Source organism: Vulpes lagopus, chromosome 5 (genome assembly GCF_018345385.1).
Source record: "Vulpes lagopus strain Blue_001 chromosome 5, ASM1834538v1, whole genome shotgun sequence".
Lineage (NCBI taxonomy): Eukaryota > Metazoa > Chordata > Mammalia > Carnivora > Canidae > Vulpes > Vulpes lagopus.
The window spans coordinates 126,374,658-126,394,868 of NC_054828.1; the positions used below are offsets into that span (position 1 = coordinate 126,374,658).

General features: G+C 54.0%; 2 protein-coding genes and 1 non-coding gene across 3 annotated transcripts; 2 read left to right on the forward strand and 1 right to left on the reverse strand.

Moving 5' to 3' along the window:
* Positions 1-3,092: 3,092 nt before the first annotated feature.
* LOC121491896 (proline-rich protein 2-like) lies at positions 3,093-3,950 on the reverse strand. The gene has a single exon (XM_041757021.1). It carries the CDS (start codon positions 3,948-3,950, stop codon positions 3,093-3,095), a length of 858 nt encoding a protein of 285 aa, XP_041612955.1.
* Positions 3,815-12,117, forward strand: ODC1 (ornithine decarboxylase 1). Its single transcript, XM_041757297.1, has 12 exons — positions 3,815-3,988; positions 6,695-6,841; positions 6,927-7,060; positions 7,341-7,514; positions 7,709-7,881; positions 8,148-8,282; positions 8,400-8,481; positions 8,668-8,751; positions 9,715-9,877; positions 9,960-10,072; positions 10,163-10,377; positions 11,102-12,117. The coding sequence occupies exons 3-12, from the start codon at positions 6,959-6,961 to the stop codon at positions 11,244-11,246; spliced, it is 1,386 nt and encodes a 461-aa protein (XP_041613231.1). The 5' UTR covers positions 3,815-3,988; positions 6,695-6,841; positions 6,927-6,958; the 3' UTR covers positions 11,247-12,117.
* Positions 5,429-5,563, forward strand: LOC121492288. The gene has a single exon (XR_005988184.1). It is a non-coding gene; the product is annotated as a small nucleolar RNA SNORA42/SNORA80 family (small nucleolar RNA).
* Positions 12,118-20,211: the final 8,094 nt, after the last annotated feature.

Consider the following 20,211-nt stretch of genomic DNA (forward strand, 5'->3'; position numbering starts at 1 on the left):
TGGGGGCGGGGAGGGGCTAGCCCACTTCCGGCCAGATGGCCTTTGTCCCAGCAGCTTCCCAGGGAGCCACACCAGGGCGGGGGCAAGGTGGGGCAGTGATACAACACTTTATAAAACAAACGTCCTGGGACTTCCACATGGGTGTCTTTGGCTTCCAACAGAGGCATTTGGAGGTGCTCCCTTTCTCTGATGATGCCTGTGTTGCTCAGAGCAAGGAGGGCCTCCCGGAAGCTGTCTGTGCCCGGGGCACATCATTTGGATATTGGCAAAGATGGCACACGTTCCACCTTGGAGGGCGGATTGGATTTTTGGAAACACCTCAAGCGATTCAAGGGCAAGGCTAGCGTGCTGGTGAGTGATGGAGCTTCAGAGCACTATTTCTGGCCCAACATCCACATGTGACTAGAGTGTCCCATGGCTGCTTCCCAGGTGGCCTGAGTGATGGCGCCCTGGAAGGACAGGCCCTACCATCTCCCAAGTCCTCATGGACCTGGATGCTGTGAGCCTCACTCCATAGTCAACTCTGTGTTTCTGGGAAGAAACTTGGCGCAGTAGCAGATGACCCTGCACATGCGGACAGGACACAGACTCATTTTCCAGGAAGCCCTCAATGCCTAACGTTCCAAATTCACTACATGGATATGTAAATGTTTGCTGAGTGTTCTCCTTGATGTTATTTAATTATTTCCAATAAAGATGCCTCCTTAAATTTGCAATCATTATATATACCTTTATAAACCCTTTTGTGTGAGCAGCTCCTTCTTCAGATGTGTTCTCATTTTTGGTTCAAAAACCATATACAACAGATTTATCCATAAGCCTCGTTGTAAAGGGGGAGTTATGGATTCTCAGAAGATCAGAGAGCAAGAGCTTGCATGTTTCTGGATTCTGATCTAGCCAGAGAGCGCTTTACACAAAAGCCTGAGACCCAGTGAGGGGAAGGGAAGCCCAGGGCTCCAGAATGAGCTTGGTGGTGAGGGTAGCTAAAAAAAAACGGGAGTTGGTCCCGGAACTTAGGTGGGATGACTAAGGATACAGCTCTTACTGGCACATCCGACGTGGCTTTTGACGTATTTGTTTGCTGCCATTACCTTTTCTGCACCAAACACAAAAATCTCACCTCCACGTTAGGTGGAGGCCACCACGTAGTTTACAAGGATCTGTTGCTTCTGTCCAAGGAAAGGAAATAGTACCAGAGACGACAGAGTCTACCGAAAACATGCAGAAAGACATTAGTGCCATGCATATGAATAAGGCCAGGTTTAGTCATCACCGATTTATCTTCTCAAATCCAGGTTAGGAGCTGGGTTTAATGACTCAGGCCCTGCTAACTCCCAGACCCAAGGCCAAGGGCCTCTGTCCAAGAGCTTCCCTGTAGCCAGCTGGGCCAGTACTCAAGGAAGCGGCACTGCCTCCTTCTCTTGCTTCTGTTTCTCTAACTGGGTCAGATGGATCATCGGGGCAAGACGTGGCTTCCCCAGAGGAAAGTACGGCATGTGGGCAGGAGTTTGCATGTTCAGTGTGGGTTAGCAGGAGAGGCAGCATATATGGGTGACCTGGGTGTGAGCAGCACGTAGGTACAACAGAGGGACAGACTATCTGGCTTCCTCCATCAAGACATTGCCTCTAATTTCAGTTAATACCTCTAAATCTAAAATATAATCACACAACTGAGCTGAAACGGGATCCTAGATCTGGCCCCAAACTTTCCCTTAATGGTTGGAGAAAGAGAAGCTCAGAGAGTCAGGGAGGCGGCCAGGTCACACTCACACGGCAGTAAGCTGCTGGCAAGATGGGGACTGACTGTCCTTCCCCCCCAACCATGCCAGGCCGCTACCAGGATCCCATGTGTGGAGACATCCCGTCCCCACTGCCTGGAATGAGGCTGCAGAGCCGGGACAGTGTTCATCTCGCAGTGACTGGCTGATTGACATGCCAAGGAGAACTGGGGGTGTGGGCACTGATCCCTGTTTGGCCGTAGTGCTGGGCAGGGGAGACTTCTGGAATGTGGGAAAAACTCTGTCATTGGGACAAAACGTTTCTTCACAGAGAGGGGGGACAAATCCTTGTGTTCACCATGATTCTAGAGCTTGTTGCATTTAGTGTCTGGGCTGTAACGTTCTCTGATGGGTTCTTTTTTTTTTTTTTTTTTTTTTTTTTATGATAGTCACAGAGAGAGAGAGAGGCAGAGACACAGGCAGAGGGAGAAGCAGGCTCCATGCACCGGGAGCCTGATGTGGGATTCGATCCCGGGTCTCCAGGATCGCGCCCTGGGCCAAAGGCAGGCGCCAAACTGCTGCACCACCCAGGGATCCCCTCTGATGGGTTCTTAATCTCATCCTCCATAGGGTGGAGATAACTCCCTTTCTCTTGTCCCTAGTCCAGTGGTGCCTGGCACCCACCCAGTAGCTGCTCAAGGACTATGTAAAAATAAAGTGTGTGCCCTAGGCCTGCGGGGACACTGCAAGGGAAGCTTTTCAAAACCTGACAGGCTTTTTGCAGCTGCAAAGATCCTTGGGTCATCTAGTCAAACCTCTTCCGAGGCCCAGAAAAGGGAGGTCATTGACCCAAGATCACACAACAAGTGGGCACCAGGGACAGGGGAGAGCGCTGAGCTCCTCTGCAGCCCCTCTGCACCAACGCCCCACCTGGGCCAGCTTCACCCATCCTTTCCATCCTCACAGGTGGCCCTCAGGTAGGTCACACCCCACACTCTAGGGTGGGACGCTGAGTGTTGCATTTCGCCTTCAAGGGGAAGAATGGTAAAATGCAAGACAGGGAGGCCCCCCACATTCCTTCTCCCCTCCCTGGGGCCAGCGGCGGGTGCCTGCCCCCCAGATTGGTGCCCCCCTGCACCAGAGGGACACGCTCTAAGGGACAGCCGATTTCCCAGGGTTTGGGGTTTTTTGTTTTTGTTTTATGTATTCATTGTGCACTCTTGCTGAGCTGGGCGTACACGGGCCTCAAAGCGAGGCAATCGCAGCCGCCCTCGGAGACTGCCACTGGCGACCCGTGGGTGGGGGCAGCGGAGGGGTTCGCCGGCTTGCAGCCCCTCCACGTCCTTCCCCGAGGCCCTGAGACAAGTCTCCGGCCTAACGCGGCGCGAGGCCTCGCGTGGCCGCCTGCCCCCGGCCGGGGCACACGGGGGTCGGGAGCACAGCTGACCGGGCCAGGCGCCCACCACCTGCCAGGTGGCCCTCAGCACGCGCGCACCTGCCCCTCCGTGGGTCTGCGCCCGGCGGGGGCGGGGCCGGCGGGGCCGGAGTCCACCTGGCGGGGTCCACGTGGACCTCGGGGCACGAGGCATTTACCGCCAGGCGGGGGTCAGTGCTGCCCGGCGCGGGCGCGGACGCGGGCATCGGTCCGCCGCGGGCTCCACGGTCGTGCGGCGGCCGCTCCCGCCCCAGGCTGAGGTCCTCCGCGCGCGCGGCCGGCGGATGGCGCCCAGGGCCGGGGACCTGCGGCGTCGTGCGCGTGCGCGTGCGCGGCCCGCCGCGGGGCCGGGAAGGGCGCGAGGCCGCCGGGGAGCCCTGCGGCGTCGTGCGCGTGCGCAAGGCCGCGGCGGGGCCGGGAGGGCCGCGGGGGGGGGCCGGGCCGAGGGGCGCCGGGAGCCGCTGACGTCGGGTCGCCCGCGCCCCCCCGCCCCTCCGTCCGGCCGCGGGTTGGCCGCCGCCGCCGCGCTCCGCCCCCTTCCTCGGAGGACGCCCGGACGGAACCGATCGCGGCTGGTTTGAGCTGGTGCGTCTCCATGACGACACGCGCGGCGCTATAAGTAGCGGAGCGCCGGCCGGCGGCTTTGTCAGTCCCCTCAGCGTCCGCCGCCGCCGCCCCTCAGCCAGAGCTGCGGCGCCACCTCGGGCCGGCGGTCCTCCGCGGGAGGGAGCGAGGCGGCGGGCGGCCGGCGGACGGGGCGGCGGGGCTGCGCGGTCCTGCGCGCTCGGCGGCGGCATCTCCATGGGACTGGCCCGCGGCGCCCGCGCGCTCTGAGGTGAGGGGGCGCGTCCGGGCGGGGGCGGGGGCGGCGGCGGCAGGGACGGGGCCGGCCACGTGTCCCCGCGCGCCGCGCCGCGCCGGAGGCCGGGAGGACCCCGGGGCCGCGGGGGACACGTGGTCCCGGCGCCGGCCGCGGCTGCCGACCCTGCGGGGCCTGCTCTCCCCCCGGAAGCGGGGAGCCGAGCCCCGGCCCCGGCCCCGCGAGCGCCCGGCGGCCCGAGGGACTCGGCTCCCGCTCCCGGACCACGTCAGTGGGGCTCGGAGCCGGAAGCTGTCGGGCCGGCCCGTGGTTCCTTCAGCCGCTATAATTTTTTTTTAAGACTCGTGTGGCAGCAGGTGCAGGAGAGGTAGGAGCGAGCCCGTGCAGGTCTCGGGCTCCCGTCGCTCGGCCCACTTGGGCTGCATGAGGCGGACCTTCTGCCTCCCCGCGCGCCCGGCGGTTTCGCTCCTCTCGGTTCTCGCACAGAGGACGTGACCCGACCTAGAAGTTGGCCCGAGCGGAGCTAGATGACGGCCGGACCGGAGCCGTGGTGATGCCTTCTCCACCAGCCGCGGCTCGGAACGGTCCGTGGAAGGGATCTTTGCAGGACTCAGGTTTAAGCAAGGCCTAGACTATTGAGAGCCCAGTTCGGGAGAACAGACCTACACGTAGGAGGCAGCCCTTACGGGTTTGCAAAAAAGGAAAAAAAAGAAAAAACTGATCGTATTGTGGTCGTTTGAGACCCCCCCCCCCCCCAATAATTGGTGTAAGTGTGGGAAGCAGAACCTCTCAGAAATGTTTGGGGAGGACAGAATGTGTTGGCTTTATTTAAAGCTAAAAGTGGGCATCATTTCGCTGCCTCGTGACATTTTTTTAAGTTGGTCCCTGTCTCCGGCATAATACTCCGCACTTGGCAGGAAGGGATTTGGTAGCAGAGGAGCGCTGTCTTGTGTTAACCGCCCGTGACTTTTAAGTCAACTTCGCTATACAGGGCACTACAAAGTGGAATTGCTCTGTGTTGCAAGTTATTCAAATGAAGCTTTAAGAGGTACTTAAGAGCAATTTATTTCAAAGTGGTGACAACTGCCCAAGTTTAAGCTTGAACGCTGCCCTGAAAGCTATTTGACAAGACCCTAACTAACGATCCTGGTCTGTCACTGCACGAGCCTGTGATAAGTGTTAATTATATAGACAGGAAGGGTTTGCTGTCCCTTTAGTCTCTCGACTTCCCCTAGAGGTGCTTCAGGCAACGCAGGAGGTTAACTGCGCCAGAAAGTCACACTAGATCAAGTCTTAAAACGAGTTCTACTAGGGGCGCCCTGCTGGCTCAGGCGGGAGAGCACGCGGCTCTTGATCAGGAGGCTCTAAGTTCGAGCCCCGCGATGGGTGTAGAGATTTAAAAGAAAGTTTTAAAGTCTTAAAAGTCACACAACATCAAAAGACCAATTCTACCACGCATGGGTTTGGATTTATGGCAGGCTCGTCCCCCTGGGCCTCTCATAGTGTCCCATGCCAGAGCAAACCGTGGCCCCGAACCATTGCCCGGCCTCTGTGCCGTAGGCTGCAGGCACTGAAGCGGGTCGCACAGTGGAAAGAAAGTCCTGCCTAACAAATTAAAAAGGTCATAAAATCAATAATTTTAAGATAACTCATTTACCAACGTCACGTGTAATAAAGACCGAGGACAGTGGCTCAGAATGTTACAAGCTTTATTTTTGCTTATTCATAATTCCTGTTTGCTTTCTTATTTTTGTTATTCATAAAGTTAGCCAAAAATCATTTCCATGTGATTATTGTCCTAGCTAAGCAAGGATCAGGGTGCCGGTAAGGACAGATGAAATTTGCAGAATCACTGACTTGACGCCCAGCCACGCTGGTTTAAGAACGCTGATTTCTGATCAGATCCCACAACTGTATACATTTTGTTGATGTGGTGATTACTCTCTGGAAAAATACGTGCGTGGCATGAAAATAAAATAGCATAAAAATTAGCTCGTGAAATTCTTAAGGAACTGAGGAGTGCTCAGTAAGGTTAGCCTTAAGACATTTCCATGATGCCAGTCAGTCATTAAAGATTGTTCCGTGTAAGATTTAGTGACAACAGGAGATAGCAAGGTGTTTATAAGGCATCTTTCAGAATTACTGAAATGATACTTTAAGGTTCTAAAGAGCTAAAGCTTCTCTGAAATCAAACTGACCATTAAAAAAATTTCCTGTTTTAAAGAACTAAGTGAAGATTCTGAAATGTGCTTTCTTTTTTTCTTTTCTTTTCTTTTTTTTTTTTTTAAGATTTTATTTGTTTATGAAAGAGGCAGAGGGAGAAGCAGGCTGCCTTTGGGGAGCCCGTTGTGGGACTTGATCCCAGGAACCTGGGATCACGACCTGAGCCAAAGGCAGAAAGGCAGACGCTCAACCACTGAGCCACCCAGGTGCCCCTGAAACATGCTTTCTATAGGTTTTTTAGCATGAATATTTAAAATGCTTATTTTGCGATATTTAAGTACTACAATGGGATTTTAGCGTGTCACCTTGAGAAAGTTTAGCGTTAAATCTGTGGTGTCTTTAGATAGTGCAGAGCTTTATGGAATCCTGTGACCTATCCCTGGAATAATGGGATTCCCAAATCCAGTGAGTGAGCTATCTACAGAGTGTGTGTAAGTGGCCTTGCTTCCTGTGTATGTGCAGTCAGTGCCTGATCTTTCAATTTGATATGTTCCTAAGGTGGACAGCAAATTCTCTGCTGATCAGGACATTTTCACGGCGGCCCCAGGGACACACGCATTTTCAGTGGGACTTGGAATTCCAGAGAATTGGCTTTTGTGAGAAACTGGCAATAATTTCTTTAAATTCCATCTCCTAGTTTTCTGTGTAAGTATTTGTGGTAGTTTGCAGGTTTTTGTTATGAAGTACTGGGTATGGCTATGGCTTCTAAATACCTCCATCCTATTTGCAGTTTGTTAGGTTTCGGGGGAGCATCAAGAAACCATGAACAACTTTAATAATGCAGAGTTCGACTGCCATTTCCTCGATGAAGGCTTTACTGCCAAGGATATTCTGGACCAAAAAATTAATGAAGTTTCATCCTCTGTAAGTATCTTAAGTCCATGCTGGCCATGCAGCTTTGAAAATGCTGGGCAGATGACTGAGAAACTTCATTGGGATCCTCAGGAAATGTAATGGAACTCACACGGTTAGGGAATACAGAATTTATTCGCTGTGGATCATTCCATATGATAGTGACATTCGTGTCCATGCCCAGGCTAAAAACTTGAGCTTCCGTGGAGACTGGTGGGAATGAGAGTTGAGGCTGCCTGTGGGATGTGAGATTAGGCAGCCAACAAGTTCCCTGTACCCACTTTTGCTGTAGGATGATAAGGATGCCTTCTATGTTGCTGACCTGGGAGACATTCTAAAGAAACATCTGAGATGGTTAAAAGCTCTTCCTCGGGTCACCCCCTTTTATGCAGTCAAATGCAATGATAGCAGAACCATAGTGAAGACCCTCGCTGCCATCGGGACAGGATTTGACTGTGCCAGCAAGGTAAGCAAAAACAGCAGGACTCCAAAATGATCTGAAATGGCCCTGGTGCTCCCAACAGGGCAGATCAAAATTGTGTTTCTTGGGCAATAGATAGTAATGAAAATTGGGGGTGGGGGGGGACTGTGAACTCCAGTGTTACTCAGTTTCATTCATTGATGAACTATGTATATATAATATACTCTCATCTTTTTCAGACTGAAATACAATTGGTACAGAGTCTCGGGGTGCCTCCAGAGAGGATTATCTATGCAAATCCTTGTAAACAAGTGTCTCAGATTAAGTACGCTTCAAATAATGGAGTCCAGATGATGACTTTTGATAGTGAAGTAGAATTGATGAAAGTTGCCAGGGCACATCCAAAGGCAAAGTGAGTTACTCCTCCATTTAAGGGCAGGGTCACATACGGGACCTGCATATTGTCAAATTCAGATTTTCAGTTTTGAGATTCCTGTGCTTTAAGTAAAATATAAAAATGTCCTGGGTCAGGGACAGAGTAGAAAATCTTAAATCCTCTTGATGAATAAAACTGTGAGATTCCAACCATGGGGTATCAGAGCCACGGATTTTTATCTTAATCATGGCTGTAAGTGGTCTTCTGTCATGGGAAGTGTAATACCATTTTTCCGATTCTAGGTTGGTTTTGCGGATTGCCACTGATGATTCCAAAGCAGTCTGTCGCCTCAGTGTTAAATTTGGTGCCACACTCAAAACCAGTAGGCTTCTTTTGGAACGGGCAAGAGAGCTAAATATTGACGTCATTGGTGTCAGGTGAGATCTTGGTGGTGGCGTAGAGGCTAAGATACTAGACAATGCATGTTTTACAAGTTTTCTCCTGCTGTAAGTAGTAATTTTCAAAAATAGCATATTCTCCTTTCTTTGCCCCAGCTTCCACGTGGGAAGTGGCTGTACTGATCCTGAGACCTTTGTGCAAGCCATCTCTGATGCCCGTTGTGTCTTTGACATGGGAGTGAGTATATAAACTCAAGCATGCTGGGGAGGGGGCCCAGGGCTGACAGTAACTAGGCTGGGCTCTAGAATTCACCTTTTGCAAAAGTCATTCCTTATGCCAGAGGATTAAACCCATCTGTTGCATACATTTTCATGACTTGTTATCAGTCTGGCTATCCGATTGACTTCATTTTCTTGACTCTAGGCTGAGGTTGGTTTCAACATGTATCTGCTTGATATCGGTGGTGGCTTTCCTGGATCTGAGGATGTAAAGCTTAAATTTGAAGAGGTAATTTATAACAAAAACCTGTAACAGCTATTTTAGCAAATTCCATTTTGGAGTATTTCAGAACTTAAGTGTTTTAACTAATTTCAAAAGAAATCGTACAAACCTAGAAATAGTGTCTTGATAGGATATTTTCAGTGAGTTCTGTGTTATTTAAAATTGTATTTTGGGATGTCTGGGTGGCTCAGTGCTTGAGCGTCTGCCTTTGACTCAGGGTGTGATTCTAGGGTCCTGCAATTGAGTCCCAAGTCGAGCTCCCCACGAGGAGCCTGCTTCTCCCTCTGCCTCTCTCTGTGTCTCTCATGAATAAATAGTCTTTTTTTTTTTTAATGTATTTTAATGTGCTTTGGCATTCCAAACTGAAATGAGTCTCTTGCCCCCACCCAATCGTGGAAAACAATTGATTACTTTAGGAAATGTTGCTGTGCAAAGTGTGCGGACTTCACCATATGTCGTTACCCCAAGTGTGCTCTTCTAGATACTGTATTTTCCTTTAAACATTTTAATTATGAAGTTTTTTTTTTTTTAAATTACGAAGTTAAATACTTCATATCTTATGAAGTGGACCCTTATGTGGTGGTTGAATTTATGAAACAGATCACCTTCTTACTGAGATTTTGTGAGATAGACAAGAATTAAGAGTTTTATCCTGTTGGTGTGAGTTTGATAGGTTAAAGTACTTGGAACCTTGATATCTCAGTAAGAGGTGATTTATTGTTGGGGAGAATCCTACGCATAACATCTTACAAAGGAGGGGAGGTATCCAGAGGGGAATCTAAGTGAAACCACAGGGTTTTTTTAGGGAGATGCTGGTTTGTTTTTCTTCTGTGGTTGCTTGATAATAAACCTCCCTGCTGGTGGCTGCTTTCAACGTTTTTTTATCCTGTCCTATCACAGCACTGGTTTCTGCTCTTTGCTGTTAGTTCCTCCTGATAATGACTGTCCTTGTCTGTCTCACTCTTGTAGATCACCAGTGTTATCAACCCAGCCCTGGACAAGTACTTCCCGGCCGACTCGGGGGTAAGGGTCATAGCCGAGCCTGGCAGATACTACGTTGCATCAGCCTTCACGCTCGCAGTTAACATCATTGCCAAAAAACTAGTCTTAAAGGAACAGACAGGTTCCGATGGTACGTATAAAGGATGAATCACTGCACACATAGTTGTAAGTTGGTACAGAAAGTGGTAATTGAGACTACTCTGCCTTTCTAGATGAAGATGAGTCGAGTGAACAAACCTTTATGTATTACGTGAACGATGGAGTGTATGGATCATTTAATTGCATCCTCTATGATCATGCCCACGTGAAGCCCCTTCTGCAGAAGGTACCTTCTGAACATAGTATATGCAGCAGTTAAGATGTGTGGTCATAATAACAAGGGTAACTAGTTGTGTTTCTCTCTCTTCGAATGTAGAGACCTAAACCAGACGAGAAGTACTACTCCACTAGCATATGGGGACCCACGTGTGATGGTCTGGATCGCATTGTTGAGCGCTGCGACTTGCCGGAGATACATGTGGGTGATTGGATGCTCTTTGAAAACATGGGTGCTTACACTGTTGCTGCTGCTTCTACTTTCAATGGATTCCAGAGGCCAACTATCTACTATGTGATGTCGGGGCCAACATGGTTAGTGATGGCAACACGTGTTTATGGTTTAATAAGAACAGATTTCCTCAGGTTTCTGCTGGCTGTTGTCTGGTTTAAAAGGAAATTGTCTCGTTTAGATTTAAACACTAACCAGGTTTTTAAAAATAGTTTCCTTTCTGCCTTAAGAATATATGCTGTCGGGGATCCCTGGGTGGCGCAGCGGTTTGGCGCCTGCCTTTGGCCCAGGGCGCGATCCTGGAGAGCCGGGATCGAATCCCACGTCGGGCTCCCAGTGCATGGAGCCTGCTTCTCCCTCTGCCTGTGTCTCTGCCTCTCTCTCTCTCTCTCTGTGACTATCATAAATAAATAAAAATTAAAATAAAAAAAAAAAAAAAAAAAAAAACAAAGAAAAAAAAAAAAAGAATATATGCTGTCAAATTCAGAAAATACAAATGGAAAGAAAATCCTTCTGGGAATACTGATCTGTATTTGGTTTCAGATTTTTGCAAAGGTATAATTATTTTTTAAAAAATTAGTGTATTTATATATAAATAGAATAGTTTAATGAATGCACGTGACTTGTGGTTTCCCTGTGACGGAAATGATGATCCTGAAGAAAGGCTTGCTTTAGAAACATTGAGTTGCTTCCTGATGACCTAGTAACCAAGGAAGTAAATAGGCTCATTTATAAGTGATTCTTGTGTGAAGCTGCCCAGTTACAGGGTGACTCAGGGTTTCTGAATATGCTACTTCTGTCCCTCAGGCAACTGATGCAGCAGATCCAGAACCACGACTTCCCGCCCGAAGTAGAGGAGCAAGACGTCAGCACTCTGCCAGTGTCCTGTGCTTGGGAGAGCGGGATGAAACGTCCCCCCGCTGCCTGTGCTTCAGCTAGCATTAACGTGTAGGTGCCACTCCTGTAGCTGTTAACTTCGAGTTTAGCTTGAATTGTGGGATTTGGGGGGACCGTTTAACTTAATTACTGCTAGTTTTGAGATGTCTGTAAGTAGGGTTGGCATGAATGCAACAGTATGGAAGACTAGGAGATGGGGTCACTTATCTGTGTTCCTATGGAAACTATTTGAATATTTGTTTTATATGGATTTTTATTCAATTTTCAAACATGCTACTAAGGAGTGCCCCTCAGCTGCTGAGCAAGCATTTGTAGCTTGTACGTTGGCAGAATGGGCCAAAAGCTTAGTGTTGTGACCTGTTTTGAAAATAAAGTATCTTGAAATAATTAGGCATTGGGGAATTTTTAGTGTGTCCATTCCAGACGGCTCACCTTGAATGTGTTTTGTAAGTGGAGATTGTCCCACTGGCTGAGAAAATTATCCCAGAGGACTTAGGAGTTGGTGGTTTTCAATATTTTGAAAATCCATCAAAATGCCATCATCCTAGTCAACATTTTTATTTCAAGTACACGAGTCTTGTACAGCGTTTGCTGTGGATTCTCACAGAGCACAGTGAATTTAGCCCACATGTAGGTAGAAGGAAAAGCGAGGATGAGACAGGCCATACCCCCTGCTGCTGTCCCAGCTCAGCCCGCCCCGAGTGTCCACAGAAGTGGCTGTGATGGAGTGCTCAGGGCCCTTTGTTTAACTGCCTTGTGTCAGGGCTGGGGCCTAGGGAAGGCCCATGGAGCCCCCTGAGTGCTGCCTGCAGGACAGATGTTCCTTCCCACTTGTCTTCTCTCCTGGACAAGTTGCATAGCTGCAAGTTAGGAATGTGGTACAACATTTGGCAGTCAACTTATTTTAATAAATTCAACAATAATTATCCTGTGTTGTAGCTCTCTACCTTCTTTGACTTTGACCACTGGCCTTTTACGTTCCCTTACTCAACTCCTAAACCCACTCCCCAAAACAGGACATCAGGCTCTCATACTGTGTGTAACCCCAAAGATGAGAATGTCAAATCCCTGCAGTAGCTATATGTGGGGAAGGCTGGCCGTGCAAGAGCCGGATGTGGTTCTAGGAAGCCACTGGTTACTCACCTGTTTGTTGCTGCGCGGCACCAAGCGTCACCAGCTACAGTACAGGGCCAGGGAAGCCCGTACACAGTCCAGCTGGGAGGGAATGCTGCGGCTCCTTTCACCTCGGGGAGTAAATGGAGCCAAGTCCTGCCGCTGGTGCTGTATTCACTCAGCAAACGATCTGAGGGGAATGACTGCGGTTTCTTAAGCCACTTTTCCCTCCCAACACCTGAATTGCACATGACTGACTCCATTGCTGTGATCACGGAATTAGCTCGTCCTTGGCTGCTCAGCCAGACTCGGGCCCGGCACGTCACCAGTTCCGCTCTCCCCTCCTGGATCTGAGAATACGGTTTTCCTTGCCGTAGGTGAACGTGGTTTCTCAGGAGCTATAAACAAAACAGGTCTGACTGGAGCGGGGGCCAAGGGGAGGGACAAACCTCTGCAACTGACGGTTTGTCTCACTTCTCTGAGCATGTCCTTTTATGATTCCTCGGGATGTTCAGAATAAAGGAATTGGTGAGAGACGGGAGCTAGTCACCACGCTGCATGTTGGCGAATGAGGCCTACTTGAGCAGGAAGGGAAGGGGAGCTTGGAGAAGAGGCAGGGAGCTTAGACGGGGAGGAAGATGGGGGGAGGTCTTTTCCACTCTGAATGCCAAGGACTTGGAAAGAGCTCTTCCCTCCGCCAGTTGGGTGAAATGCAGCCTGCCCAGCTTTCCGTGCCAGGGTCCTGTCCCCTCGAGAGCCTTCTGCAGCACCTGTGAGTCCCCAGTGTCTGGGCTTTGCCAAGGCCACGCTTGGGCCTGGAGGGGCAGGTGGGCTGGCCCAGGCCAAATGGCCTCTGGTCCTTACACCTGGGAGTGAGTTTAGTCCAAGAGGATGGAGAGCTCAGATGTTGGGTGTGTGTCGACGCTCCTCCAACACCCTCTTAAGTCCTAGTTTGCCGTGTGCGGTTACCTGTTGCCACTGATAAGGTTGGCACTGCCTTGGGGCGCCTGGGTACCTCAGTTGACCTGGCTCATTATGATCTTGGGGTGGAGATCAAGCCCCACGTTGGGTTCCCTGCTCCATCGAGGAGTCTGCTACTCCCTCTCCCTCTGCTGCTCCTCCTGCTGGGTCACTTGTGCTCTCAAAAAAAAAAAAAAAAAAAAAAAGGCATAGTCTAGTCATTCACAGAAACCTGACACTTCCAGGCTTACTGTGTGAAGTGAGCGACTATGGCTCTGGGCCTCCACCAAGGAAGGCAGCCGGTGAATTTTCCCTCCTGAAGGTGCTGGAGACTCCAGACAGGGCCCCTGGTGGGGAGGGACCTGGGGATCCCAAGCTATCGGTCCAGGATGAAGGCAGCGGTCTCAGCCTGGCAGGCTCTGCCTCAGTGCACTCAGGGAGCATCTCGAGCCCAGATGGCAGGCGCACCCCCTGCTCCAGAGACCGGGGTGATGTGGGGAAGGCGGGCAAACCTGGAAAGAGCCGGGGCTCCCCAACTTCTGATGTGATGCATTGGAGGTCAACGTTGGGACAGAGCAGACTGCAAAACCGAAATGTGACGTTAGGGCAGCCCCAGTGGCGCAGCGGTTTAGCGCCGCCTGCAGCCCGGGGTGGGATCCTGGATACCCGGGATCGAGTCCCACGTCGGGCTCCCTGCATGGAGCCTGCTTCTCTGCCTGTGTCTCTGCCTCTCTGCCTGCCTCTCTCTCACTCTCTGCCTCTGAATAAATTTAAAAAAATAAATAAATAAAATAAAAATAAAATAATAAAATGTGATGTTAAAAAGGTAACAGGGAGGGACACCCAGGTGGCTCAGCGAATGAGCGTCTACCTTCGGCCCAGGGCGTGATCCCAGAGTCCCCAGATCGAGTACTGCATCGAGCTCCCTGCAGGGAGCCTGCTTCTCCCTCTGCCTGTGTCTCTCTGTCTCATGAATAAATAAAGTCTTCAAGAAAAAAAAAGTAACGGGGAACCACAGGAACAGGGCTGACCGTTCATGTTAGAAGAGCTCCGGTCAATAAAAGGACAACGTGGTAGAAAGTAGGCAAGACAGGAACACGGTTCCCAGAAAGGCTCTTTGAGCATGAGATTTTCAAACTCGAGAAAGGCACCGCGTCGCATGTCAGGGAGGCAGATGGAGGGGTTCCGAGGTTGACGGCTAAGCAGGCCTGCTCACACCCCAGACGCCGACGGGATGGTGGGAATAATCTGGAGGCAGCTTGGCAACATTCCAGATCATCCAAACTCCGACCCAGCAGTTCTAAGAATTTTCTGACCCAAACCCCCTTACAGGCTTCCACTGTGCACCTAAGGGCACACAGAGACACCCCTCGGGTCCATCGAGGGGACTGGCGAGATGATCCCTGGGCCGGACTGTGGCCGCTTGAACACACCTGCAGGAACCCACGGCCCGGCTCCGGGCTGCGGGGAGAGGAGCTGGGGAAGCGCGTGTGTGCAGGCACGTACGCCCGTGTGCACAGAGCCTTTCTGGAAGACTGACAAACTGGGGGCACGAGGGGAGTGGAGACTGCATAGACACGTCTCCACGTGTCCACATTACTGATTGTAAAGAAATTCCAAGCCTCCCAAGGGAGGAGAGAGGCTCCGAAGTAAATGGCTCACGTCTCATCCCACGGCGGAGGGCAGCGGAAGGCCAGGGGCTCCCGCACCTGCCCCGTGCTTCTCCTGAACTTGAAGCCAGAGAGGCCAAGAGACTCGACTGGGGGAGGCGGGCGAGTCAGGAGGACCTGAGAGTACGTAGGTCTCTGCTTCCCTGGCCCGTCTGTGCCCCTGGAGGAAGGGTCACTGCGGGAATGAGCCTCCTCTCCCAGCAGGGGCAGGGACGGGGCTCCCAAGCCCCGCACAGGGGTCACCCGCTAGTGGGCCTCCAGCCCCGAGAAGCGAGAAGCGAGAAGCGAGGCCTTGGACTCCCTCATGGGTCGCGAGGGAGGGTCGGAGAAGCTCAGGATTTAGTGCCGAGGGGAAGATCTGAGAAATCCTTGCTGCCTCCATTTCTGGAAGTGGAGGCTTTTTTTCCATCCTCGCTGCTGACTCTTGAATGGGGAGGGTCGTGACCGGACGTGCCCCGGGGGCGGCCTGGGAGGGGGCCTGGCGCCTGCAGCTCTGACCGGCCCGGGGACTGTGCGGGGACTGTGCGCACTCAGCTCCCTGGCTTGACAGGTGGAGGTGCCAGGCTCGGCAGATAAAAATAGAAGATACTGCAGGGCCGAATACCTGCTGTGTGTCTGAGCTTTAAATTTGGGCAACCATGGAAGGGCCTCCGAGCCCTGGCTGCAGGCCCCGCCCCGCCTGGACGCCGCGGGGCTCCCCGGACCCTCGGTCTCCCTACGGCTCCAGTGCAGCAGGGACCGGGGGCTCTGGGAAGCGGCCCCACCGCTGGGCGGCCCACCTGGGAGGCCTGGGGACCCGCGCGCCCGAGCCGGAGCGCCCTCCCGGCCGCGGCCACCAGGGGGCAGCAGCACCCCGCGCGCCGGGCTCCTCGGCCAGGTTGGGCGCTGCGACCAAACTGGCAGGTCACAGGGTCACTGAGCAAACGCGTGGCCAAGAGCCCTGACTGTGCCAGGAGGGCCGTGGGAACAGGAGCATGCTCTGGCTCAGACGGAGATCCAGGGCCGGCCACAGGGGCTCCAGGCAGCTGCGGCCACCACCAGGGCCCTGCTCCCCATAACTTCCCGAGCCCCAGCAGGTGGAGCCCCTCCTGCCTCACACCTGCTGTGCCAGCCAGTGAACAGCCTTGCGGCCCTTGCCTGTCTAGAGGGGGTAGCACCCCAGCCACCTCCGGAGGGGACCCAGTGACCCTGCCCGCTTGTCCCTCTCTCCCTGGACGCCGTCCACAGCCCGCACCCTGCCCTGGCAGCGCCGGCAGGCTCCCCTGAATGTGGGTGGCTGTGGGCAGCAGGGGGCGCTGCTCCCGTGGGACCCACACCCCCACCCCACCCACTGGCTATCCTTGAAGCCCGGGTCCAGGTCCCACTGGTCTCCGTGCATCGGCACCTATGGCACCAGTGTCGCCCTGCCCCATCCTGGCATGGCCCCAGGCCCATGCTCTTCCCCCACAAGAGCTGCCCCCTGGGGGCGTCCGGTCCTAACCCTGGCTCTGGCCCCCGTGACCCCACATCTGGGGGATCGAGGAGCCACTGAGTAGCCCTCGCTCTGAGCTGGAGAGCCTACGGGGCAGGTGTCGACCCAGGGGGGTTCACCCTACCCCAAGGCCCTGCAGCCCTTTCCTCTGCAGCTGACATGCAGGGCCAACGTCACAGTCCTCGGGGAGGACAGGGAGGGCCTTGTCCGGGGCCACAGGGCTCACGAGTGGCCGAGCTAGGACTCATACCTCTGCCCCCGTGTCCAGGGCCGTTGTGGGTACGGATGGCCCCCTGCTGACTCTCAGTCATCATCCCCCCAGCAGCTGGGCCTGTGCGGGGCCTGGCACTGGATCCAGGGGCAAAGGCGACTGCAAGGAGATGAGTTGACAATATAAGGTCAATATGAGGGCAGCGACGCTTGAGTGAGGGGAGCGTGGGGCTATAGCCACTCTCTGGGGAGAGGCGGGGGTGGCTCTCTGGAGGAAGGGACGTTGGCACGTCGTCTCAGAAAGGCCCTGGAGTGTGGGTATGAGGTTCAGGGCGGAGGCCGGAAAGCCACTGTCGCTCAAATTGGGGACGGGAACAGGGTGGATGCCCTGCTGCTGGCAGCAGAGCTGGGCCGGCTGAGGGCCAGGGGCAGGGTGGTCTCCACCGCACCCACCCAGCAGGGGCTGCCAGGGGCGCCACTCAACACAGCCTCTCCCACGTCTTCAGGAGCCACCCGTCGCCAACACGGGCCCAGATGCATCGGACTCTGGATGCCGCGTCTCTGCGTGGAACGTGCCTGGATGTGTGTCCGTGACACCCCCACCTAGGACAGACACGCTCTCCAGACGACCTGCCAAATCCTCATCTGCAGAGACCCAGGCTCGGTCTGTGGTCCCCAAGCACACCCAGACCCATCCCCCCACCACGTACAGACAGACACACAATGTGTGCACGTGCACACATGCACACACATGCACACACAGTGCAAGGGGCACGGTCTGGGGGTCCTGATCTGGCAGGTTGTGATTCTGCTACTGACTTCCTGGGACCCGAGCGAGCCTGAGGGGCCTGGCTGATGGCTAGTGGAGTCCTGGGAGGTGGGGGGTCTGCGGGGCCGGTCCCCTCCCTCCCCCGGGCCTCTTGAGCCTGCAGGTGGAGCAGGATCAGCACAAAGGCCCTTGTAGACAAAACAGTCCTGTATGAGCGATGACCGGAGCATGCAAGCTTGGAGAGTGTGTGCACGGGCTATGGGCACACGCAGCCACAGGCAGGGGAGACCGGCCAGGATGGGCCCAAGGGAGCCCTTTCGTGGACAGCAAGGGTCAGGTGGCCCACAGGTCCTCAGAGATGACTCCTCTTTGGGGCTGAGCCTAGGGACGCCCACCCCCCAGCCCAGCCTTGGAAGCTGCTAGAGCGAGCCTCAAGCCGATGGAAGAGGAGAGGACCACTCTTTGCCCTCCAGGGGCAGCTGCTTTTCCTCCCCTGGACCCCGCGCTGGTCAGGTGGCCCCCACCCCGCCCTACACTCCCCCTGTGGCTCCTCTGGCCCCTGGTCCTGGGTGGTGTCCTGCTGGGCCATGGCCCAGGCTCGCGCCCTGGGGAATGTCTGCTCCATAAACTCACCTCCCTTTAGGGCCAAGCTCACAGGGCTCCTGCACCACTGAGTCCACCTTCACCCCTTCTCCTCTGAGAGGCCTTCTGGATACCTCCCAGGCCACGGAGAAGGCCGTGCCATGGGACTCGGACTTCGAACCCCCACTGCACCCAGCCCGAGGCGCCAGGCCTGCTCTGCCCGCAGCCCCAGGGATCCAGGACCCCGCCTCCACCTGCCCGCACGGGGCCCACTGAAGTCCAAGCCCAGCACCAGCACAGTCAGGCCGCCCGAGGCTGGTGGCGGGTGGGAGGCCCAGTTGTGATCTCGGGGGGCTGTCTGCCTCACAGGCCGAGGCCTGCCGCTGCCCCTCCCGGCGGCCCGCTTCCCCTTGGCCCCTGAGGGGCAGTCAGCCCAGTTCGGAGCCGAGGTCTCTTCTAGATGCCTGGGTCTCCCCTCGGGCCAGTGGGCTCCTCGAAGACTCTGTTCACTGCTGGCCCACCACCAGGGGTGCATTCGGATCCTATTTTCTGGGCAGAGTCATAGGAAATGCAGACCAGCCCAGGGTCATTTTCTTGAAGATTTGCTTGAGACACAAACGTCACTAGGTGTGCAGTCTAGAGTCTAAGGGATACATAAGAAACCCCTAAGAACATTAGCCAACTTGAGGTGCCCATGCGGGATGGAGAGGGTCTGGGCTCCCAGGGAGGGAGAAGGCAGGATGAGACCCTTGTAGGAGGATGGGGAGCCGGGAAGAAGGGGCAGGCCCAGGCCTATACTGTGAATCACCAGGGAGGGGCAGGAGACTCAGGGCAGCTCTGCTCCAAGAAGGGGACTCCCGCTGGGAAGCTGGCTTAGACCAGGCGGTTTTGAGTTCAAGTCTAGATTCTTTCCTCCTCTGATGAGCTGAGCTTTCCTGGCACATGGATACCACCTTTGGGGCTGCTTCGTCTCCCTCTCAGGCAGCAGAGGACTCCCTAGGCCACACTGACCTCGGTGAGCTCTGCAGGGGCAGGGTCGACTAGGACCCCCAGATCCACATCTACCAAGTTTGGGCAGAAGCACTTGTGATACTCTGTTTTTGTTTTGTTTTTGAAAGATTTATTCATTTTAGAGACAGAAAGAGCATGCAGGGGGTAAGGGCAGCGGGAGACGGACAGAGAAACTCAAGAAGACCCTGTGCTGAGCGTGGAGCCTGATGTGGGGCTCGATCTCACGACCCTGAGATCATGACCTGAGCTGAAAGCAAGAGTCACTTAACCGACGGGGCCACCCAGGCTCCCCCCTCAATAGCTTTATGTGCCATTTTGACTGGGTCATGGGTGCCCAGATATTGGGTTAAACACGATTCTGGGTGTGTGCACGTGGGTGTTTCTGGATGACATTAACATTTCAGGGGGTCCAGTAAAGCGCGTGGCCCTTCCCAGTGTGGGTGGGCCTCATCCAGCCCGTTGAATAGAACAAGACTCAGGAAGGGAAATTCTGCTCTGAGGGTCTTGAACGGGGATGTTGACCTCTTGCCTTCAGGCCCGTTCTGGAATTGTGCCTTCCGCTCTCCGGGGCAGAGCTCCAGCTTAACGGATCTTGGGACTGTGCAGCCTCCAGAATCACGGGAGCCAATTCCTTAGAATAACTCTGTGTGTGTAGAGCTTATCGAGCTCCTATCAGTTCTGCGTCTCTGGAGAATCCTGCGAGGACAGTCGCCTCCATTCATGCCTCCCCATTCCTAACACGGAAGCCCTCCCCCACAAGCAGTATATGCATTTAACCTATTTTTGTAAAATTCAAGTCCCTCCCTGAGTGGGGGGAGATTCCCCTGGGCCAGGCCGAGTTGCCAAGGCACCCTCTTGCCATTTTGTAGCAATGGAGGGTGCTGCCCACCAAGGCCCACAGCTGTGGCTGCATGGGGAGCTGCACCGCCAACTAGGCCCTGGCAGTGCCACCGGCTCAGAGGGCACTTACAGACGGCTCGTTGTTTGTGCTCGGAGGCGCGGGCCTTGAAAGATCACTAAATTCAACAAAATAGCCACAGTCCCTGACAGCCTGTGAGGCGGGCTCTGAGCTGCGTGCGCGGCCCACGTACCTTGACCACCTGCCTCTGCGTTGCACCCCCTTCCACTAGTGAAGATCCTGAAGCTCTGAGAGGTCCCGCAGCCCACAGCAGGGGTGACAGACACACGGAATGCCAATCCTCCTCCCCCCTCCCCCACCACACCCTTTGGGGAA